At 49.4% G+C, this 23,475-nt stretch overlaps 3 protein-coding genes across 10 annotated transcripts in view; 1 reads left to right on the forward strand and 2 right to left on the reverse strand.

Moving 5' to 3' along the window:
• The window catches only part of USP49 (ubiquitin specific peptidase 49), a 62,067-nt gene extending 52,177 nt beyond the window's left edge, over positions 1 to 9,890 (forward strand). Inside the window, exons 4-8 of the mRNA XM_029243889.1 lie at positions 1 to 665; positions 1,961 to 2,165; positions 5,079 to 5,187; positions 5,744 to 5,949; positions 6,889 to 9,890. The exon at positions 1 to 665 is cut by the window's left edge and continues 29 nt beyond it. Coding sequence (XP_029099722.1) covers positions 1 to 665; positions 1,961 to 2,165; positions 5,079 to 5,187; positions 5,744 to 5,949; positions 6,889 to 7,079 — 1,376 coding nt within the window. The 3' untranslated portion in view covers positions 7,080 to 9,890. The remainder of the gene's footprint in view (positions 666 to 1,960; positions 2,166 to 5,078; positions 5,188 to 5,743; positions 5,950 to 6,888) is intronic.
• Positions 9,891 to 13,302: 3,412 nt separating this feature from the next.
• On the reverse strand, positions 13,303 to 14,730 carry TOMM6 (translocase of outer mitochondrial membrane 6). Its single transcript, XM_029243873.1, has 3 exons — positions 14,476 to 14,730; positions 13,840 to 13,944; positions 13,303 to 13,619 (listed from the first exon to the last, which is right to left on the reverse strand). Exons 1-2 carry the CDS (start codon positions 14,682 to 14,684, stop codon positions 13,848 to 13,850), a joined length of 306 nt encoding a protein of 101 aa, XP_029099706.1. The 5' UTR covers positions 14,685 to 14,730; the 3' UTR covers positions 13,303 to 13,619; positions 13,840 to 13,847.
• Positions 14,731 to 14,760: 30 nt separating this feature from the next.
• PRICKLE4 (prickle planar cell polarity protein 4) lies at positions 14,761 to 21,025 on the reverse strand. 8 transcript variants are annotated; one of them, XM_029243867.1, is made up of 8 exons: positions 20,885 to 21,025; positions 19,718 to 19,794; positions 18,764 to 18,910; positions 18,147 to 18,254; positions 17,311 to 17,448; positions 16,814 to 17,017; positions 16,033 to 16,237; positions 15,142 to 15,560 (listed from the first exon to the last, which is right to left on the reverse strand). In XM_029243867.1, the coding sequence occupies exons 3-8, from the start codon at positions 18,896 to 18,898 to the stop codon at positions 15,187 to 15,189; spliced, it is 1,164 nt and encodes a 387-aa protein (XP_029099700.1). In that variant the 5' UTR covers positions 18,899 to 18,910; positions 19,718 to 19,794; positions 20,885 to 21,025; the 3' UTR covers positions 15,142 to 15,186. The 8 variants fall into 8 exon arrangements, with proteins under 8 accessions (XP_029099705.1, XP_029099700.1, XP_029099704.1 ...); XM_029243872.1 differs by lacking the exon at positions 20,885 to 21,025 and adding an exon at positions 14,761 to 14,935 and having other exon boundaries at positions 15,408 to 15,560; positions 18,764 to 20,507; XM_029243871.1 differs by lacking the exon at positions 19,718 to 19,794 and having other exon boundaries at positions 18,767 to 18,910.
• Between the last annotated feature and the right edge of the window lie 2,450 nt (positions 21,026 to 23,475).

The following is a 23,475-nucleotide window of genomic DNA, read 5'->3' on the forward strand; positions in this document are numbered from 1 at the left end:
TTGCCGTTGGCGGCCCTGGGCCCCGCCCCGCGCCGCGCCGCGCGCCCGCCATGGCGCCGGGTGTCACGGGCCTGCGCAACCTGGGCAACACCTGCTACATGAACTCCATCCTCCAGGTGCTCAGCCACCTGCGCAAGTTCCGTGAGTGCTTCCTGAACCTCGACCCGTCCAAGACGGAGCAGCTGTTTCCCAGGGCCGCCAACGGCAAGGCCCCTCTCGCGGGCAGGCCGGCCGGCAGCTCAGCCACCGAGCTGTCGCCCAGGAGCCACGGGGCCGAGGCCTGCGAGCGCGAGGGCCTCTGCTTGAATGGCGGGGCCTCCCTCAGCAGGAGCCTAGAACTCATCCAGAACAAGGAGCCCAGCTCGAAGCACATCTCCCTCTGCCACGAACTGCACACCCTCTTCCGCGTCATGTGGTCCGGGAGGTGGGCCCTGGTGTCGCCCTTCGCCATGCTTCACTCGGTGTGGAGCCTGATCCCCGCCTTCCGCGGCTACGACCAGCAGGACGCGCAGGAGTTTCTCTGCGAGTTGTTGCACAAAGTGCAGCAGGAACTCGAGTCCGAGGGCACCAAGCGCCGGATCCTCATCCCCTTCTCCCAGAGGAAGCTCACCAAACAGGTCTTAAAGGTGGTGAACACCATATTTCACGGGCAGCTACTCAGCCAGGTAGGTGTGTGCCCAGCCCATCCCCAGCTGCCCACCACACTGGAAACGGGTTGGTGTAGTAGTTAGGCTTCCCGTGCGTAGCTGCCCCAGGCTGTTGGCCTAACTAGGGTAGCCAACATTTGCTGTAACTATGCATAGCTGAGGGCGGCCACTGTACCTTTTACTATACTGTGCGACGGCCTTGTTGGTGAATTTGCCTCCTGTCTTAACAGGCAGATTTTTAGTTTAACTTGCCATATCATTTCACTTTCAGTAAATGTCTTTAATCTTTAATGATGATACAGGTAATATAATATTCCCATTGTTATAATCAAGTACCCATTGTTGGCATGCCATCCTTTGATCAGTTTTAGGAAATTGAAGTTTGCCTATAACCTTGGTTCCATGGTTGTTTGAAAGAGCACTCTTCCTTCCAAGGCATTCTTTACATATAAGGGAGGGAGGTGGCTCGGAGGATGCCAAAGGGTAAGCAAGTCTCCCTCCTGTTCCCCATTACCTTTCATTTCCTTAGCCATCTAAGGACATGAGTGAAGACTCATAGATAAGGCTTTGTGAGAACATGCAGAAAGAATTTGTAGAGGCAAAGAGGTGGGCAACTTAAAGAGATTCAGGTAAAACCTCTACACTATCCTACTGAGGTTTTGTGTCCGGGTATTGAGGGTTTTAAAAGAATGATGAGTATGAGTAGGATGGGAAGAGGAAGTTTATTTAGGCTTTTATTTTTCAGCGTGTGAAAGGGGACTGTTTCTCAGCACTTCCTCTACCCCTCTGAGGGTCTGTAGGAAGAAAGGTGCATCTGGGAAGGTTACAGCGGGGGAGGAGGTCTAATCACAAGGGATCAGTGTAGGGATGCTGCAAGAAACAAGGGCAAAAAGAGGCAAGTTGGACTGGATGGAAGGAGCAAAGTCTGGAGAGAACAAGAGTATGAGGACGAGAGAAGCAGACAGGAATCTGCAAATTCTCCATCTCAGATTGATGATGCCTTGCCTCCATGGTAACTTCCATCTGTAATACTGCAGCATTGAATGGCAAAGCATGCTTTATGAGAGAAGAGAGAAAGGGGTAGGTAGTAATAACTGCTGTGTGGTTTTCCAGTTCCAGCTAGCGTCATGGTTAGAGATACATACCAGAAGTAATATGCTCTAATTCTCTTAAAGTTATGTTTATTATTTTAATATTACAGTTAAATGTTTCTGGAAAACTATGCACTTAGTTTTGGTTGTTATGTGCTAGCAAAAATGTATGTGGGAAGCATGGAAGTTATAATAACCTGTAAACCGATCTTTTCATTCTAGGTCACATGTGTATCATGCAATTACAAATCCAATACCATCGAGCCCTTTTGGGATCTGTCCCTGGAATTCCCTGAACGCTATCACTGCATAGAAAAGGGGTTTATCCCTTTGAATCAGACTCAGTGCCTGCTCACTGAGATGCTGGCCAAGTTCACAGAGACAGAGGCTCTGGAAGGGAGAATCTACGCTTGTGACCAATGTAACAGTGAGTGCTGGGGGTAGGGGTGGGTGTGTGTAACTGGAATATCAGTTTAAGGTGCTTCACTTGCCACTTTAGTCAAAAGTAACACTGTAATATTGAGTGGGTTTTTTTGTTTTGTTTTGTTTTTTGCGGTACGCGGGCCTCTCACTGTTGTGGCCTCTCCCGTTGCGGAGCACAGGCTCCGGACGCGCAGGCTCAGCGGCCATGGCTTACAGGCCCAGCCGCTCTGCAGCATGTGGGATCCTCCCGGACCGGGGCACGAACTCGTGTCCCCTGCATCGGCAGGCGGACTCTCAACCACTGTGCCACCAGGGAAGCCCTGACATTTCTTATTTAAAGTTTAGGTGGCATAGCCTGTTTGAGGCTGTAGTATCAGAAAAGTGTGCTTTTGTCCTGAATTTGTAGATTTAAAGTACAATGAAACCAAGAAAGGAAGTCATATGGTGCATTGCTCTATGGCAGCTTCATAGTTATTGTCACATGCCTGAAAGGTTCACATCTCAGAAGGGTCATAAGGAAGTATTTCTCTATCATGGCTTTCATTGTAAAGTGGAATTTTTTCTATATGGCTCTGTGAGTATCTTATGCACCCCCCATCCCCACCCCCATGTCTTACCACACTAACACTTACTGCTTTTGCTAACCCAGCATGGACAGAGGAAATGCAGAGCAAATACTTTGAAGCTGATGTTTGGGTTTCTGGCATATAGAGATTTGGAAACTAAGATGAATGGATTGTGCAGAGATCTGAAATCAATTTGCAGCCATACTGTAGTCTGGACTACAAGTTTTGGGAACGACAATTTTACGGTAGCCCTTTTAAGACTTCTGCACATGGTTTTTTAAAGTAGTACACCGTGGGAAACCTGTTCTCTGTGAAGAATCAGGATAAAAATCAAGTCACACCTGCTATCATTTTGCCATTTTAAAACAAAATTTGAAGTGCTGTATTTGGTTAACCATAAACTCACCTACCCTGTTCCATATTGAGATATAAAGGCAGTGACTTAAATTATCTTACTAGAACATTGTTTTTTCTTTTTAAAATAGTGATTCATAAAGCTTTATACTTGTAAGGAACAGAAGGATGTTAACAGCCTTAACTATCATTCTTGGACTTGATAGATTATGCAAGAAATACTTTTTTTTAATTTTTGCAAGAAAGGATTGTTTATCTGGTTGCCACATTGTTTTTTCTTTTTAAAATAGTGATTCATAAAGCTTTGTACTTGTAAGGAACAGAAGGATGTTAACAGCCTTAACTGTATCATTCTTGGACTTGATAGATTATGCAAGAAGTACTTTTTTTAAATTTTTGCAAGAAAGGATTGTTTTTCCGGTTGCCATATGTGCCCATTTTTCAGTATTTCTATAGACAGGTTCAAATAGCAGGGAAGGAAAGCTATGGTGAAGGGATGAGATGCATTGATCTGTTGCTTGTGAAACTTTCAAAACTTTCAGTCTTCCACCTTTCTGTGTGGCCAGCTTAATCAAATGGGAGACAGAAGTGATCAATCTCAATTGAATCAGTAATATCTTTTTCTTTGTGAATTTCATTTTAGGGAAACAAAGCCATATTCTATTATTGTCTTCATCTTAGCTCACTTACTCCCTCTGCTGAGAGTAGCAGTCACTGCCAGGATTCCCAGGCAGAGCTGCAGTAATTTTCAAAAATCTGCTGGTGAAAAGGAATGTAAAATAAGGCCAGGCCCCTCTTTGAATTCTCTTTCCGCTCATGCTCTCACATATCATGACTACCAGCCCTAGTAAAAGCTGCAGTCTATTATGAGAAGCAACAGCTCCACATCGTATTGTCACAGAAAGCTCCTTGATACGTCATCTGGCTGTGACTTGCTACCTTTCACGAGTGGTACAGACAGGACGTCGAAATCAGATGCCAAGCTCTTCAGACACTGAGACCATGATTTCAACAGCTCAAAGACAATTAGCAGGCACCACAGTGGACCACTAATTTTATATTCCCATCCATTCACCGATTTAATTAATATAATAGAGCAGTCATCAGTAAATGGTTATAGAGAAGGCTTCTGATGGAAATTAAGAGAACTTCATTTCCACTGTTTACTTGCTGTAATTTAAAAATGCATTTCACCCACAATTCAGTATCTTTAGAAACAAAATTGGAGTCTCAAGCACTGGTTCTGCTTTGGACTGGGTGTATTTGGCCAGCCTGTCAGCCTTGTCCTGCATGTCTAGCAGTGTGCTGTTACCAAGAAACATGTTTCAGAAAATAGGTATGGCATAAAAATATAAAACCAGGGACTTTCCTGGTGGTCCAGTGGGTAAGACTCCATGCTCCCAATGCAGGGGGCCCAGGTTCGATCCCTGGTCAGGGAACTAGATCCCACATGTATGCCACAACTAAGACCCAGTGCAGTCAAATAAATAAATAAATATATTTTTAAAAAACAATAAAAATATAAAACCAGCAGTTTCTTTTCTAAATATTTGTATAGGCCACAAGCATGGGGGAAAAATCTGTTTAAACACGCTGTCCTTTAGTAATCCTGTGTCCTCTTACCTTTTCCCTAAGGCTGAAATATATGCATTATCCCCCATTTCACAGGAAAGGAAACTGAGATTCCTTTCAGACAGTGGGAAGGACAAAGGATGCACCTTACAACTGAGTCAGCCTTCTTTAAGCAGCCATCCCAAGAGTGCCACACAATCACTCCTTTCATCTCAACCAGAACTTCCGTGGCCACTCCATGCAGGCATGCGAGGCTGGGAAATGCAGTCTTAGAGAGGGTCACATTGCTGCCCCAAATATAATTGAGGTTTAATACTGAGAAATAAGAAGAATGCATATCGAGTGGCAAGTCACTGTCTCTGCCATAGCTCGGAAAGAATGAGTCTCCTCACAATCTATGTCTTATGCCTTCCCAAACCATATAGGCAAACGACGAAAATCCAATCCAAAACCCCTTGTTCTGAGTGAAGCTAGAAAGCAGTTAATGATCTACAGACTACCTCAGGTCCTCCGGCTGCACCTTAAAAGATTCAGGTGAGCTTGCTCTGGGGCGTCCCAGGTGGCTGTGAGCTGTGGGAATAGCTACTTCAAAGGCTTTGGCGAAGGCAGATGTCTTCTTCGGTGTTGGGAGGAGAAGCCTGTTCCCTAGAGGCCTCACGCTTTCCATGGAGTGTATGGTTCATGCCCAGTGAAGCAAGCTGATGTCGGGGGCCAGGACTGGGCTTCTGCTCTCATGGTCCTATTTAATCAGCTAGCCTGCACTTGGGTGTCTGTGCTTGAACATTTCCTAGCCTCGCTTGGGCTTTTATAGATTCATCTTAAGAATAAAGTATGAGATAATCTGTGAAAAGGAGGGCAGGAGGTAAAGTACAAAAAGAGTATTGCCTGAATTGCTTGTTCAGGGATTTCTAGTTTCAGAGAACATGCAATATTCACAGGAAATATATGTGAACATTGATTACCACTGTCTTGTTGTGAAAGAAAACCAAATCCAGAAGGTTAAATTTTCTCCATTCCCTGTTTTACCTACCTCTGTCTCTGATCACACATGCCATTTCTTACTAGTAAGAAGTTTATATCCATGTTCTAGGTGGTCTGGCCGTAATCACCGAGAGAAGATTGGGGTCCATGTCGCCTTTGACCAGGTATTAACCATGGAACCTTACTGCTGCAGGGACATGCTCTCCTCTCTTGACAAAGAGACCTTTGCCTATGATCTCTCCGCAGTGGTCATGCATCACGGGAAAGGGTTTGGCTCAGGACACTACACAGCCTATTGCTACAACACAGAGGGAGGTGCGTGCGCTTTACTCTGTGGGGTGGGGGACACAAAAAAGGGTTGGTTTGTCCACATTTCATTCCTTTTATTTAATCTATAGGGGGATATTACATACATTAAAATCCAGTGGAAAGAATTATGAAAGATGGATTCAAATTTTGGATATATCACTAAGTAACAACATTTGATTGTTCTAAGAATTGACAGGAACTAACATGTAAAAGTGCTGAGCACCGTGTCTAGTATGTAATGGTCAGTTAATGTTAGAGGTTATTGCTGTTACTAATACTTCTGCTGCAGACTTCAGTTTCATTCTTGGTTTTGCAGAAACAGTATGACCCATCTAACTTCATGGAATCTCACTAGCCTCAGCTCATAACAAAGCTGAGGACATTTACTGAGCACTTACTAAAAAGGCCCTTCCCAAGGAGCCTTCAGTCCTTGCCCTCAGAGCAGAGCCTCCCAGCTACTGCGCTGAGGCAGGTGGGCTGCGAATGTGTTTTCAGTAGTGTACCCGTCCTGAAACCCTCAGCCCTTGGGGTAGCCAGAGGGAGCCTGTAAAAAATAACTTTTTATTCCTTCTAAGTGTTCCTTTATCACTTCTATTTACACTCCCCCTCTCCTCCTCCTCCTTTTCCCATCTCTTAGCCCCCAGTCTCCTGTCTTTGTAGAAAACCCTAATGGGCAGTGAAGAAGACTGAATGAAATGAAATGAGGACAAAAATTATAGTCGGTCGATACTGCAAGCAGTATTGTGGTGGGGCTTGCGGGGTTAAAACCAGTGGTTTCAGGGAAGTCTGTTGGTTTCATTTACTTTTCTCTTCATCCACCACGAACAATCAAGGGTTGGATCTATTCAGAGCTCCTCTGTCCCTTTCCTCATCTCCTTGTTTGCCTGGTGACTGAAATATAAGTTGGGTAGTCATTTTCTCTCTTTCTTTCATTTGGTTTCCTAGGTTTTTGGGTCCACTGCAATGACTCAAAGCTGAATGTATGCAGTGTCGAGGAAGTGTGCAAAACTCAAGCCTACATCCTTTTTTACACTCAAAGAACAGTTCAGGGCAATGCAAGAATCTCAGAAACCCAACTCCAAACTCAGGTGCAGTCCAGCAACAACGATGAGGGCAGACCACGGACCTTCCCCTGAATGGGAGGCACGTATCGAGGACTGGCTTGCATTTAAACTATTGGTTTCTATACATCTTTCCTCGTATAGGAAATAAGGTTTACTGCAGGAACAGATTACTAGGTTTGCGTCACTGGGTCTAGAGCAGAAGGTGCCAGGTGACTCGTGTGCTATCATAAAATTTGTAGCAACTTTCTTTTAAATGGGTTTAGAAATTCCCTCCTTCGTTAAAACAAATCAAAAGGAGTAACTTCTATGAAGACTCTTTCATCAGCTGCTTCTGAATATAGAGGGATCCGGGTGGAGGGAAGAGGGAGTGAATTGGTCATATCCAGCCATGTTCTATTACATGATTCCCCTGCTAATCAGGACTCCTTGCAGCACCAGAAGAACCCTCCTGATGTGAGCAGCCCTCGACAGAGCACGCAAGGAGGGGCCCTGGGCTGGCAGCTTGCTGGATAGGATTGGTTCCAAGGCGGAAGGTGAAGTCTAAGGATTTTTTCCTACAATGGAAGTAGCCCTCAAGGGTTAAAAATCTGCAGACTTCCTTTTTTAGGGGATAGCAGTTGAAGAATGGAATGAGATGCATGGAGGAAATTTCTCCATGTGAAATGGGAGGTTTTTCATGTGTCATACTCTCCCTGGCTGCTGCTGTCATTTAATCATACCACATCTTCTGAGATGGCATGAACATCCCTTCATTCTAAAGAAGGAGCAGTTCACATGGGGAAGCAAGAAACTGGTACATGACATGTTCTCTGTGGCACACTGAGCCTAAGGGCACTCCTGGCTACCTAGTTCTGTAGCAAATCCCTGGTTCAAGTCTAGGGCAAGCACATAGTTTGGTTTAAATTGGTCTTTGGGTCAGTTGTCTGAGGCCTTCTCAGAACTCAGTTAGGGGGTGGGGGTGGGGGGATAGCCAGTGGTCCAGGGCTTATCTAAATGCCTGTCACCCATTTCACCTTGGTGCAGCATGCAGCTTTTCTTAACCTGCAGCTTATTTCCTGTTCATAAGATGTGGGAGCTTTTGCTTTTCTAAGGCTTAGGAATCCTCCTCCTGTATGTCTGAACAGTTTATTGTTGAGAGTCCTGGCCTGTTTCCTCCAAAATCTGCTAATCCCTACTGTTTCTTTACCCACCCACACTCAATCCATCAGAGAAAAAAGCAAGAGTGCCCTGTCCTTAACTCCAGTGCTAGTAAAATAGATCTTTCTTTTTTAAACTGGGTCAGTTTCTAAGTGGCATGAAATTGCCCAGATGGAAACTCTCTGCCCTATCAGGCACCACTGAATTTCCCTTCTCAGTCCTTCGCTTAGACTCACTAGTAAAAGTGAATGCAAACCGTAACTCTCACTGTGGGAGTGCTGCAGCCCGCCTCAGCCTGTCACTCTGAATGCTCATCTTTTGACTGAGTATGTCATGTTAACATTTCAATTCAGGTAGAAGTACAGTTGCCACCTGAAGAGGATGGATGTGAAGGGAGTTTGGGGAGGGATGGGAAGTTGGGAAAAGAAAGGCTAAAGAATGAGAGTCAAAGGTTTAGCGATGTTGAGGAACCACATTTCCCAAGCAGATCTGTAGCATTTGCTGTTGACCTCTTTTGAGATGAATTCTCCCATAGGACCTGCCAGACAGCACTGAGACTTGGAGGAAATCAGACAGAAAATGGCTCACCCTGATAAGGAAGAGGAGTGACTATATTTTAAATTAAACTTGCTTTTTCCAACACTGTGAGGTTTCTGTAATATTTAGCTTTTATTTGGAAGCGATAGCGTATGGCATTTTTTATGCTATTTGGTTTATATTGTCTACTGCAGGCTTCTTTGTACAAGCTTGGCCCGGGCTTACCCTCACCTGGACACTGTTTTAAAGTGTCACAGCTGCCCATGCTGTCAGAGGCTCTGATGTGAGGCTGTATCCTCTAGATCCACATTTTTAAGTTGGCATGATCGGTGATGACTTTTGGTGGCAAGAGAAAAGCGCATTAACTCAAAAAAACCCAAGGAGAGTAAAAAGGGAAGGAAAATATAAATTGTGCCTCATCTTTCATTGAATGCTATATTTATTATTCTAGAAAAAGAGAACTTACAAATGGAGAAGTACTAATAGAGCATGTACTTCATCCCTCAGGCTGTCCAGGGGAAAACAAGAAAAATAAACATCTAATAGAAAATTAAAAGATCTTCAAATTTAATTCTTAAAAATAGTTTTATACCAAGTATTAAGGATTATTAAGCAAAGGACTTTGTAAAATAAGTGCTTAAATTAGCTGAGCACACATTGTATCAAATTAACAAAATCATTTCAAATGAGTTGGAATAGAAACCAATACCTCAGTGAGCTGCACACACTTGAAGGTGCCCCTGCAGTGAGACACCTCAGGTACCCAGAGGCAGCAGCACTAGACGCTGTTGAGAAGTTAGTATTTATGGAGATTTTAATTAAAGAAAAGAGTTTCCTGCTGCATAAGCCAATGGCTGTTGTGAGGGAAATGTCCCTTTGCCTTTAATTTATTTACATACTGGAAGTAGATGAATTTCTTAGTTGCATCTTACTTTAAGTAGAAACATTGTAAAGAGAAGAAAATAAGAACCGGTTAGAAGTTGACTAGATACTGCCAAATCAAACCCAAGATCTCCTAACTGAACCTTACGAGCCTGTTTCTTTCCCAGACAAGTAGTTGGAGTCCCGTTCTAGGAACCCTTTGTAGTTGGCTGGTGTGTTTACTTTTTGCTGTAGCCAGCCAAGGTGAATGCACCCTGGCCCCTCAAAAAGGATTTTACCTCAATCTAGCTTGACCCTCATACTTGTGGTTGCCTCTGAGAGCATCCATGCTAGTGTGTGTTTTTTTTTTTTTTAAAAAAAAAAAAAAAAAAAAAAAAGATTAGGAATGCCCTCAATGGCCAAGAACTGAACTCTTATTTAAAGGTGGGCAGACCTCTTGCCTGCTTTGATCCAGTCCCTCTCAGGCTGATGGGGGCAGTGCCACACTGTAAAGAATTTCCAGATGTCTCTTACAATGTCATGAATAAAATTGGAAACTACAGAAGTGTTAATGTGTCCTATGGACTCAACAGCAGAGTTTATTTTTGTTTTGAATGGCAAGGCTTCTAGAGCCATTGACTGTATGAGTTCCCCGCTCAGGCTATGCTTACAGTCCCATCAGAGTGCAAGAACTAATGAGGTGGGTTGACTGCAGTGGAGCATGGCCCTAGCCAGGTCCCAGCGTAAACACAAGAGAGGTCAACAGTAGTACAGAATGAAAACCTGGTTGGGTGTTTGGGGTTGGGATGTGGGTGGGCAGGGAGGGAGAAATGGAGTTTGTTTTACTTACTGATAAAGCTTTGTGAACTAATTTTATACAATTCATAAAATTTGGTGCCTTGTACCCAATTATGGTTTGCATGGGATTGAAAAGATTAAGGGAAAGGATTCCTTCTTGTCATTGCAAGTGGCAAATGGATCTGTATAGTGTAAAGGACATTTGGTGTCAGACTTTTTAAAAGCATTTCATATCTTGTGTGTGTGAAAGCAAATTATTCTTACCAGCAAGTTCTGAAATTTTAATTGTAATATCCAAAATCTTTGTGTTTGATTATTCATCAGTGTGTCCTTTTCAAGGCAGACTACGTACCCCATTCTTTTTTTACCACCCCTTTTATGTTCCAATCATTAGCTCAGGCCTTTTTAAAATCAGGCTGGGAGGGCTGCCCCTTCCTAAACATATACTGTTTCCTACCTGGGATTACATCTTATAAGTGGAAGGGCTGCTTTTCCAGCTGGTTGGGAGAGCACAAATATTCAGAGGAAGGTCTTTTAGTTTTTCTAATGCTGGGCAACGTATGGTAGAAGTCAAACAGAAACGGTTCCTCCTGAAGTGGTACCTTCATTAGTTCTGAAGTTCTTTTGCACAAAATTTCAGGAAGCAGTGTAGAACACAATACCCTATATGTGAACCTTTAGATTGTAAGGCAAGCCAGTGCACTGTGTAATATGCAAAAAAGAAGGCTCAAAGAACCTGTCCCAGCTCCCCAGCCCCACTCCCTGGCAGCTGCTGACTGGGATGGTGCCGAGTGGCTGTGGAAGGGGAAAAGACCCAGCCTGCTCACCTGCAGGGCTATAAACACAGCATGTTCCTTTTACTCCCACCTTAAGGTTTCCAAGACTTCACCAAAGGGTGTTTAAAAAGCTTACCACTCGAAGCACATATAATAATTGGATCCCTCAGCCTAATTAGGTGAGGGGGTTGTATCTTTGGAATAAAACCTCCCATGGCCACTTAGTTTCTTTACCAGGTAAGTATGAATCTCCCTGGTGGTTCAGATTCTTTTTTGAAGCACTAAAGCTGAAAAGCGCCTTCTGAATATGACTGTGAGTTTAGTTTATATCTTCCACGTTTAAATTCACCATTTTCTTGGTCTAGGGCTTTGACTTTAACCACTGTGTACTCAACCCAAACACTGCTCTAAGTACACGATAGCCACTAGAGCATTGAAGCGAATGGTCATTTTTGTGGACTTTCTCCATACTGAATTCTGCTGGCATGTTTCTATTTCAGATCTAACTAGGTTGTGTAAGAGATTTTCATAGTACTGTCATACTATGTTATGTGTTTACATCCTGTCACACGGTGTTAACTAGCCTGGGCTAAACACCGTGTGACAGGATGTGAAACTGAATTCCCTTGAGGAGAAATGTTGTGTTGAAATGATGAAAACCAGCACTTTCATTTATGGAATAATTATTCATCAGAATTTGAGGAAATTGTAGATTTGGTAGCTTTAATCTGCAAAATTCTTATCACTTTCGGGAATTAAGGCAGTTTAAATGAAACTTTACCTTACCAGCTTTATGGCTTTATAAACCAACAGTGGCACTGTTACTTGAAGCTAAAACATTAAATTTTAAGTGAAACTTGAATTATGCTTTTGGAAGCTGCCATGTCTTTAATTTTGGCCAGATTTTGATTTTTAGCTTTGAAAATTTTTATCAAAAAGAACTGTTCACAATTATGAATAGATCAGGTAGCAGACTTCAAGGATGTACGTTTCACTCCTATAAAGAACAGGAGGTGCTGGTATTTCTAGTGTTAGCGCAATGGTCTGATGCAGGCTGAAGGGATTTAAAAGTTTCCTTCCTGGTCACCATTTGCGGGGGTGATGGCTTTAAACCTAAGCCTTGCTCCACGTATGTTACCTTTCCTCATTAGATATGAACTTGTCAGAGCATCTGTGGTCCCCGTGTAGACTCTTAAAGGATCCTGCCTTCATGTTAAGCCAGCCACAGGCCTGAATTCATACAGGCTCAAACTCCTTCCTCCTGAGAGATGGGACCTCCTCCCTGATTAATGCTCATAAGAGAATGGTGCTTTTCTTTAACATATAAAAAATCTAATTCCCTAACAGCTTTCTTAACCACATTTATGCCAGCAGGATCAAGAAGGACCATTTTATTCTATTTACCTTTAGTGAACAGATTGCTAGAGACAACACGTGTCAATTAACAATTAGGCCACTGTGGTGCGTTTATACTGACCCTCCTTTCCAATTCATGTCCTTTAATCCCATACCAGTTCCGTAAGAGACTCGGCACGGAAAAGTAGTATGTATTTTTTTTAAATGCCTAATAGAGCAAATCAACTAGAAAAATTGCCAAGGGGAGCCTGTCACTATGTCCACACCTTGCTAAGCCTATGTGATTCTTTCCATGCCAGTTCCTTACATATTCCATTTCCAAAGAACCCCACACTCCTGGACAGTGGCACTACCATGAATTTTAGGGTCAGAAAATAATCTATTTCCTTGTGAAGGAAGCAGCTTCCTCAAGCAGTGTCACTTCAGTGCCCACTGCCCAGGCTTACTTACCCCTTGCCTCTACCTGCACCTCACTGCCCTCAAATCCCACTGTACTACAGCAACAATGCCTCCCTGGTGCCTGGAAAACCCACCCGGTGCACTAAAATGCTATGCAACACCAAATGACTTCTTCCCTTAGTACCGCTCAAAAACGGGAATTCCGCAACAACATGCTTCATCCTACGCCAGCATCAGTGAACGGTGGCTGCAGTTTCCTTTTCTTTTTTAATATGAAGCAAACCATCTCTGTTACAATCCATGTTTGGGGCTTGTTCCTGTCTCTCTCGAGTGTGAAATATAAATCATGTTTTTATGATTTTTGTAAATCTTGACTTTTTACACCTTGTTTTTGTAAGCCGAAGTTTCTTATTAAAAGAATAAAATGGCTGTCTTTGTGTACAGTCTTTATTTGTTAAAATACCATTAGAATATTCCTCAGGACAAGAGCAAAGATCATCCCCTGCAGAAACTTTGGAACTATGTACAGAACTTTACAGAACACAGGACAACACTTTAGCTGAACCCTACCTGCTGACCAGAGAAGGGTGTTCTGAGTGGACTCAGCAAAGAAAAGGAAATCAAGCAGGGAAGCAAAGGTGCCCATCTGAATCAAACTTCAGCCGCCATCAGGGCAAGTCTTGTGACGGTCACAGATCGGAGGCTCTGTTTTTGGAAGGTTCGAGTACAGCACAGGGGTTCCATGTGTCTGCAGTCAGACAACAGGTGGCATGAGAAATGTAAAATCACTAGAGGGAAATTGGTAAGAGACTCATCCCTTGGAATATCTGGAGACACATCTAACTAGGAATAGCCAAGGGTTTTACATCAAGTCTCTTATCCATTATTTTGTGAATAGCTGATATAAATTATTTCTTATCCCAGTCTCTAGGACTCCTAAAACGGGCAGAACATTGGTTAATGCTTACCTTTACGGCTACACCCCAGGCTGAGGTGCCATTAGGTCAATGTCACTCAAATTCCTGGCCAGCCAAACTCCGGCAGCAAAGAGTCCCAAATTGAGGATCAAGTTCCTGGAAAAAATGCATCCCTTTAACCCTGTGGTCACTGAGTCACGTGTCTTTGGTCAGTGAAAGATGGGCTGGGGGGTGGGGGGAAGCTTCCCATCACCACCCTGGAAACCGCCCCCTCCCAAGGCAAAAACACTTTAGAATCGCAAGAGCATCGATCGTTACATAATAGGTTGCCCAAGACCCATATGGTTATTTAAGGTTCGTTTCTACGTCTAGTAAGAGTAGGGTCAAATGCAAAACCCAATTAAGTACTCGTCCAGGGCCGAAAAGCCTGTTGACGTGTTGGCGCCTCCTCCCCCCGGGTCTCCGCGGGCAGGGTGAGATTCTCTAGACAGAGCCCGGTGACTGAAAGGAGCGCTCTGGCCGCACGGTCAAGGACCTCAGCAAAGCACAGCCAGAGCCACGAAAAGGCCGAGATATTGGCGGTGTAAATAATCCGGAGGGCCCAGCCTCGGCGAAGAAGGAAACCTGGCAGGTATGTATACGTGCGCCAAGGGCAGGAGAGCGACCAAGGTCCCGTGCCTCGGTTACCTGCGGAAGTCATTCCTATCGGTGGCGAAGCGGTAGACGCCCCGAAGCCAGTCTCCCACGTTGTCTGGGATTTCGGGAGCTTCATTTGCCGAGCCCGCAGCGATCACGCCGGCCCCACTGGAAGCCATAGCAGCACCCCAACGCTCCGCAAGGTCTCTCACCACGCCGCTTGTCGGCGCCAGCAGATCACGCAACTTCCGGCCTCGCATTTCCGCTGGCTACTCGCCGACAGAGGGCGCAGTGGCTTGAGCTTGGTAAAACGCCGGGAGCGAGAACTCCCGGGCTGCGAGTCCGCGACATCTGCCGGGCAAGGAGCGCCGTCCAGCTCCAACCTCCCCTGGTCGGGTTCCACCTCCGGCTCCCTCCTGGCCTTCGGCTGGCCCACCGCCAGTCACAGGTGGTCTCTGAGTGATCACTTCGTTGGCTCAGGAGGAGGATGCTGAGGATGGGGCTGCCTAGCCTGTGGGGGTGGGGTAGGGTCTCACTCAGCAGGGGATGCGTAGCTTTAAGGAATGGGGCTCCCCAAGAGTCTCCATGAAAAGTCATAGAATGCGCGGGCTAAAAGGAAGCACTCCAAATTTGTCATTTCGCCGCCTCTCCCAGCCATGGGCCCTGATGGCGTTCAGTCTAGGATTTTTATAGGGGGAGGAGAGTTTTGCTCTCTCACAGTACAGATTACCTCCCCAGCCACCCTTTCTCCAGGCCGCGCCACTAGCAAATGGTGCAATGCTTCCTGGAGGTGTCGCTGTCCCCAGCTTGGAGATTGCCGGGGGTCTCCCAGGGCCGGGGAAGGCGCTGGCCTAAGAAAAAGCCTTCGGGTTCCGATTCAGAGGAAGAGGAGCAGGTGGGGCAGGAAGCGTCCTCCTTGGGATCAAGAGGAGTCTCTGGGCAGCCCTGCTCTTGCCCTTTGGGTGTCTCCTCCTGGTCCCCACCTCTACACTCCTGCTCCGGGCTGGATCCAAGCATGCCCCTGTGGGTTTCCAGACTGGAGCTGGCGGCAGTAGAGAGAAGGGCTGCCCGGGAGATGATCGCGGCATTCCGCGGGGCGCGGTGCCCATCTTCAAATCCGCCGATCTCCGCCTCCCCTGTTCCGGGCCGGGTCAGAAACGCCCATCTCAGAGCCGCGAGTCTCCCTCTCCCAGATCCGGGCGGGGCGGCCGCCAGAAGCCAGTCCCAGTCGGGGCCCAGCCTCCCGCCCCGCCCCCGGGCCTTGCGCGCCGCCGCGGTGAGTCCTCTCCCGGCTCCTCGCCCCTCCCCGCCTCCGCCCAGCAGAGGGCGGCCGCGGCCCCAGCCCAGGAGCGAGTCCCGCGCCGCAGCCTCAACCGCGGCGCGGGGTGGGTTCTGGAGGCCCTCGGAGCGCTCCGGCCAGGGACGCGCGGTGAGAGCTGCGGGCCCCGAGGCTCGGGTCTGGGGGTGCGGTGGGGGGGACGGGGGCGCTGCTGGAGGGGCGGGACGGCGTGGGACCGGGACGAGGGTCCCAGCCCGGGAGAACCCCCCCTCAGCCCAGCCCAAGCCGCTGCCCCCTTCCCCTTTGATCTGCACCTTCTCCTCCCTTACCCGGGGACGCCCTGCCTTCCACTGTCGGGGCCGGACTCGAGCCGGCATCCGAATAGCGTCTCTCAAAGCAGCTGGGGCAGCAGGGGCCGCCGCCCAGCAGGGCATAACGTCCCCCGCCCAAGGGCCCGGCGCAGTCCTGGCAGCAGAAGTGGTTCTCGTGCCAGCGCCGTCCCTCGGCCTCGGTGCAGCGGCGGGAGAAGATCAGCTGGGAGAGGGAGAGGGGAACGGCTCATTCATTCATTCACTCATTCATTCATCCAGTAACCACGCCTTATACCCAGTTGACGCTAAAGCACGTCTACAGACATTCCCATTTGATCTACTCAACCACTCTCGGATGCGGGGAGGGCTGATTGGCTTAGCCAGGGTCCCCCAGCTAGCAGGTGGCACAGCCTGAAGAAGTGCGACCTGGGTCTCCTGGACGCCCAACCCAGGGTTCCGTGCAGCCTCTTGTGCGGACATTGAGGGAGTTCCTCGCAGGAGCAGGCCCAGCACTGGGCACCCGATGTACTGAGATGAACGTCTGTCTAAGAGTTCCCGCTCTGGAGAAGTCCTCTCAGTCCAAGAAAATTTGGGAGACTCTGCTTGCGGTGAGGGAGGGCACAAAGGCAACGAGTCCCAGGTGCCCAGAGCTCAAGTCAGAGCAAAGGGAATACAAAGTTCCCAGGCTGGTTCCTAGTTCTCTGTTCCCCACTCCGTGGTACTGGAAGAGGTGTCCCGTTGCATCTGCCGCGTTGGACCCTGGGCAGACCCCCTCCAGCCCCTCCCCTCGAGGCTGTACCTGGTCACAAGCCGGGCAGCGCGGCCGCAGCAGCTCTGCGTGATGACGGCCGCAGTAGAGACGCCCATCGTGGTAGAAGTAGATGAGGTTTATCAGGGCCTGGCCACAGGCCTGGCAGGCAAAGCAAGCCCGGTGCCAGCAGCGCTGCTCTCCTGCCCGAGCTGTGAACACTCCGTACTCCCCTGGCCTCAGCCGCTCCCTGCACTGCGGGGTGCGGGTGCTGCGCTGGTCAGAGGCCACACAACCCTCCTACCTTCTCTCCTGGCTCTTGCATCCCAGCCTCAACCTAACTGTTCTCCCCATATTCTGGCAAGCCCACCTCCACCGCAGGCTCCACGAAGAACCCCTAAATTTGGTTTCCCTTTTTCCTAAGCTTTGCCAAACTGTCAATCCCCAAACCCCTTTTCCCCCTCCAGAGTCCCAGAAGCCAGCCCCTTCTGAAGAAGTGAGAGGGCAAAGAGGAGGAAGGGGAATATTGGGGGGAGGGTGCTACATACCTTTTCACAGGTGCATTCTTCAAGCTTAGGAGGTACTAGGCGGGCCACCCCCTGTCCCAGGGCCTCCCGCCTCCGCTGGGCACAGAAGAGCCGCAGCTCAGCCAGCTCCTCCTCCCCAGGGGCCAGGCAATAGCGCTCCTGCAGAAACAGAGGTCCACTGTGACCGGGAGAGCCCCAGCAGGCAATGTTGAAGTTTGACTGGAGAGGAGAGGTTTAGCTGCTGGGTCAAAGGAAGGTTGTGAAACCTCAGGGAGGTGCAGGAGATAACAGCACAGAAGGGTACTGAGGAGAGGGAAGGAGGGAAAGAACTGGCATAAGTCCACCTCCGTCTCACTCCCCCCACCCCAGGAATGGTGATCGCTCAGGTCCTGACAGCCCTACAGTACTTAGCCCATCTCCATATATTTAGATCCTGGCTCCCAATGAGCTGTAGCTTAATATCACTTCCCACTGTATTTTCCCTATTTATTCCATATTCTCCTGCCTCGCCTCCCCAGCTGAACTGTAAGCCTTTAGACTGGGCACACAGAGGCCCTCAATAAATACTTAACCACCATACTCTCTACATTTGTACATTCCATTATCAGTTTCAAAAGCTGGTCATGTCCATTTTCTCATTTGCTCTTCAACTAAGCATTGTGGTGGGCAGAGCAGATGTTACTGCACCCATTAAGTAGTTGTGAAAGCTCAGGCTGGGGGTGGGGGATGACTTCCCCCAATTAGTGGCCAAGCTAGGCCTTAAATGCATGTCCCCTGCCTTTTGGACCAAACTTCTTCCCACGGTAAGTAAAGAAAGGGAGGCAAGAGAGAGGAAAGCTGGGGAGAGGGAGACCCACATCGCTGTCCTGCGGAGGGAGCTGCTGCAGGAGGGTCCGGAGTCCAGGCCAGCTGGGGGCTTGGTTGGTGTCCAGGCCAGGGTTCCCCAAGCTCAGGACTTCAGGATCCTGAGGAAACGCAGCAAAAGGAGAGAAGCAGAGCTCGGCTTTTCCTTCCTTCCCCTTGTTTCCTTCCCTCTTCATTGCCACCTCTTCACCAATCTGGAACAACATCCAAGCACCCCCCTCCATTTGGAGGATCCTCCTTCAAGATCACAAGGACAACTGATCCACTCCCATGTTTATGGTCTGATTGAGGCAGGTCAGGGGGGGCACACTGCAAAACAGCTTCCTTCTTATGCTTGAAATCACCCCTTTCACTCCTTAGGGGCAAAGTCCCTAGGTTCTGCTTTGACAACACAGACCCCCTAGGAGAGTATTCATGTATTCATGTGGATAAGCTTAAAGAAGTTGAACCCCTGTGTCCTGAGAGGGCTGTAGGGACAAGGATTCCTGCAAAGAGAAGGGGCTGCAAGAAGTTGGGCACAAAGGCTAACTACCTCCCACTTGGTGGAAATGGGAAGAGGTCCAAAGGATGGAGGGGATGTTGGTCTCAGAGGGAAGGGCAGGACCCCTACCACCTGAGCAGAGGTTTCCTCAGGGTCCTCCTCTGGCACGTGACCTGGGTTGCTGTCTGAGTTGACTGGTGGATTTGGCTCCGGAGGGGTCAGCCTCTCCCCTCGGTGGGGCGAGCCAGAGTTCAGCAGTGACATTGGTGGCAAAGTCTGCACAGAAAACAAGACGCCTCCCATTTATTGGGCCACGACAGTGTGCTAGGCAGGCTAAATGCTTTCTGGACGTTATCTCCTTCAGTCCTCCCCACAGCTATGTGAATCAGGTGGTATTCTTATCACCATTTTACAGATGGCCCAATTGAGGCTTGGAAGGCATACATGGTCTGCCCAAGGTCACACAGCTAGTAAATGGCAGAGCCAGATCTTGAGGCCAAACCTTTCAGCTCCAGAGTTTCTGAAGCTCAAACTCGGGGGTCTCCCAAGATTGGGATGGAGGAAACAGGAGGCCCATAGTGGAGGGAGAGGGCATTTCGCCTTTCTGGTGAGCCTTTGGGTAGACTGGCCCCTTGTTCCCCACCTCCCCTGCCACAGCTCCCACCACTCCTCACTGTACACTCAGCAGTACCCAGTGAACCTACTTCCTCGTCTCTCCCTGCTTCCCCGCTGCAGGCTTGGGCTGGGTGAAAGGATCACCTCACCGGGAGGCCCTTCTCAGCCTATCCAGCCTATACCAACTCTCCTTTCCCTGACTCCAGAAATAAGTACAGTGGGTGCCCCAAGATTTAGCACCTAACGTTTCTCTTTGCTCCCTGTGTCTCTCTCAGCTCCTCATCTAGTCTATCAGCTCCTCCAGGACAGACAAAATCCTGTGCTTCTATCTCTAGTGGCAACTTCATTGGATAATTCTAAGTGCATCTCTTCAGCCCTCCTCTGGGCAAGCCCTGGTATGGCCACAGTATCTTGGGGATAGGAGGTGACTACTGAAGTAGAAAAGGGATGGGCCCTGCCCTCAAGGACCTCATAGTCTACGGGGTAAGGCACAGATGAAACCAGGCAGGATGGGGCCAGGGTTCTGGGCAGATATACACAGCACCCTAGGAAGAAAAAAAAAACAGAGTAAACTTTTCTAGAATGTTTACCCTGTGCCAGGGACTTTTCCAGCATGTTACATAATATAGTCCATCTTCACAACAACCCTGTGAGGTAGTTTCTATTATCCCATTTTACGGTTGAAACAAACAGGTTAAACTTGCCTGAGGTCACATTAGAAGGCTAAGGGAAGCTTTAGAGGAGGAGGTTGCCTTTGAGAGCTGGGTTGGATTCTAACGGCAGCTGGGCACAGGAGGGCATCACCAAATCCCTGGCCTCTATAAGACCCAGCTTTGGGGCTGGGAACAGGGTTTGGACTGTGACAATTATAGTGTTTCCCAGCTCGGAGCCCCGCCCTGTGCCACCCTTCCCTGCTTCCTGGCTCCACACCCATCTGCTTCCTTCCTGTTCTGTCCCTCAGATCAGGTTTCCTGTGGAAGGCAGCCAGGATGGGCTGTTCACACCCAGGGCCAGGAGTAGCCACTTCCCCTAGGGCTCCAGGAGGCAAGAGATGCTTGGGGGAGGGGGTGGGCATCGAAGCAGGGTATCTGGGGCCCCAGAAGAAACTTGCACCCCTCTTCCAGATTAGTTCTAGTTTGCATGAAGTCATCCCACACAGGCACAACACTCAGAAATCAGTCTTCACCCTTCACCCTCATCCCCCCAGGGAGGCATAACTCCACGTCCACTTAGCACTGGACCCCACTTACGTGCTGGATTCCTTCCAGAATTCCCCTCCCCCCTTACAAAAGGGACAACACTGAACCCCCTCCCCGCCCCCCGCGCAGGTGTAACCAGTCTCAGGAGTTCTACCTTCCCAACCCACCCCTGCCCTGAAGGGCAGAGTCTAGAGATTGGGAAGTGGCGGGGGAGGGGGAGGGTGTAAGGGATGGAAGGTTTCCCGGGACAGTGAGAGGAAGGAGAAGAGAAGTGTCTGGTCCCGCCAAGTGCCCTCTCGACAGATCCCCAGTTTTTTCTTGGGCATGTGGGGCCCACCTCCGAAGTGGGAAGCGGTGTGGTTCCCGAGTCACCTGGGGTTCCCAGTCTGGCTGCTGGGAGTTTAGGGGAAGGGAAGGAACTCCGCCGGGGTCTCACCCTCGCTGCGCGCTGTTGTCCGGGCAGTTCTGGACAGACCCTGGCGTCAGGCCCTTCACCCAGTTCCCACTCTCAGGTCTCGATACCCGCCTCTGCCCGCCCCGGGAGCGCGCCTTCCGCTCCCACGCCCCCCGCGGGCCCTGCCAGCCCCTCCGGGGCTGGTAGAGCTGGACGGGGGGCGGGGCCTAGAGCTGCCGACTGAAGGAAAGCATTTGAGGGATCTCAGGTGGAAAGTGTGCAGGTTCCACTGCCTCCGTGCCCATGGGCTTAGCACTGGGACCGCGTCCCGGCGGGCGCGGAGCAGACCCTCGGGAGCCATCGTTATGCCGGGTCCTCAAGCACTCGCGGAACAGAACGCCTTTCGGAGCCCTTAGGTCCCCCCAGACCTTCCTTCTGGTCTCCTAGCCCCGCCCCTCTCTGTGTGTCCCCACCCCCACCTAGTTCCCTCCCCCTTGTCCCCAGCCCCTTTCTGGGGTCCCTAGTCCTGCCCTTCTTCCTTCCATCCCTTCAGGCTCCTCCCCCAATCTTTCGTGTTTCTCACCCGCCCCGCCCGCCGCTCGGGTACATTTTCTGATCCTGGGAGTGGAAACCTTTGGTCCTACCTCTGGTCCCCCTCAGCCCCGCCCCTAGCCCCGCCCCCGCCCCAGGCTCCGCCCCGCCCCCGCCAGGCTCTCTCAGTCACTGGCCCTGAGCGCCCTCTGGCGTCTGCGCATGCTCCCTGCGCCCTACTGCAAAGTCCTCCAAAGGGACCTTCTAGGCTGCGCGCCGGTCACCCCCGATCGGGTCCGCCCGCCCGCAGCGTCTCGTCTGTGCTACCGGTGACCTCTGACCCCGCCGCCACGGGGCGGGGAGGCCTTAGCTCCGGGCGGGCGGCGGCTGCTGCAGCGGGACCCGGGAGCGGGGCCCGGCGCCGCCCGGGCCGCGGGGCGATGTGAGTCGGGGCGCGGCGGGGCGGGGGCGAGGCGGCTCCGCCGAGGCCGCACCGCGCCGCGCCGCAGTCTCCACTCCCTCCCAAGGAAGCCCCGGGCGGGCGGGCGGGCGGGCGGTGGAAACCCGGGCCTGGGGGCGGGGATCCAGAGACAACGGGCGGCCCTGACCTCCCCTATTCCTTCCCGGTATCTAGAAATTCGCCTGTTACCTAAATCTGTCTCTAAGCCCCCAGAACCACCCCACCCCCACCCCCGGACACACCTTCATGTGTCCTGGAGCCCTCAGAACCCCTCACTCCTGCAAATTCCCCTGATATGCTCACAGAGCACCATTCTCTCCTGGATGCCCCCAAATGCTTCCACCGCCCTGAAATTCCTCTGAGTCTTCATGCCCCCCATCCTCCTTGCACCGTGCTCAAGTCCAAAAAATTTGTCCACATTTCCCTGATCCCTCTCATACGTTTTGAGTCCCTATAACCTCAAACTCCCACCCCCAATCCACACCTGTCTCAGACCAGCGACCCCTCCTCCTCCCACCCGATGTAACCCCCCTCATTGGGCTGTCGTGATATGTCCTGGTATCTTAAAGAGAAGTGAAGGGGACAGGAAAAGGTGCAGCGCCCTCCCCCATCTTGCACCCTGTAGTTCTTGGCTTCACCCCCAGACTCCCTGTTGGTGGCTCAAGCCCCAGTATTTACCCAGCTGTCTGCCTTTAGGCTGTGCATACCTTCCTCATCCTGCTGCCCCCTTCCAGAGAGTGAGTAAGCCAGACCAAGAGGGTAGGGGTCCTTTTACCTGGGAAGTGTCCAAGGATGCAGAGCACCAGGGGCCCTGGGAAATGACATTGTTTTTCCAGAGCAGGAGGGTGGGATTTCAAGGATCTCCAGGGTACTGGCTTGTCGACTTGTCCACCTAGGGCTCAGATTACTGAAATTTTTTTTTTTTTTTTTTTTTAGATTACTGAAATTTTGATTGATTGTTAGCATTTATGTTAACTTTTAGGCCTTTCAGAGTTTGGAGAACAGAAAATCTATCAAGCTTCCACGTGTGAGATTAAAGGAGCTTGTCCTAGAAGAGGAAAATGTTGATTTAGCTATGTTTGTCCTACAAACTTACCTCTAAAGGTTATTGAAGCTAGAAGTTCCACAGTTGACAGATGTTTCCCTTCAAAACTAAGGCCTTGGGGTGGGAGTTGGGGGTGGTGATGGAGAATCTACTTGGCAGACTCTCCCAGATACTTAGTAGCAATAAAAAAGACTACTGGTTTCCTGAATCTTAAGCCATTGCTCTTTCTAATACATCTTAGTGTCCTTTTGAGAAAGCTCTCTGTAGAGTTCAAGTTCTCAGCAAAGGTAAGGTGGTGATCTTGGTATCGGTTTTAACAGGATTCAGGTGGGGTCTAGAGGTGACTTAAAATGTCCTGGGCTGCCTCAGACTTCAAAGTCACTGATGCGAGGGGAGCCTGTCCCTCTCAGGGCCTATGGGGCTTAGAATTTGTGGTCCCTTTGCCCTTGATCTCACTTCCTTCATTGGTGTTTCTATCCCATTAGGGCTGGAACAGATATCCAGGTGGGATGGACTGACGGCAAGTCAGTTTCATTAACAATTGGGGGTGAGAATGGAAGGTTTCCACTAACCTGTGGTCTCTGTCTCCTATGCTAG

Source organism: Monodon monoceros, unplaced genomic scaffold, assembly GCF_005190385.1.
Source record: "Monodon monoceros isolate NGI ecotype Baffin Bay Population unplaced genomic scaffold, NGI_Narwhal_1 Super_Scaffold_3, whole genome shotgun sequence".
In the NCBI taxonomy this organism is placed as follows: domain Eukaryota; kingdom Metazoa; phylum Chordata; class Mammalia; order Artiodactyla; family Monodontidae; genus Monodon; species Monodon monoceros.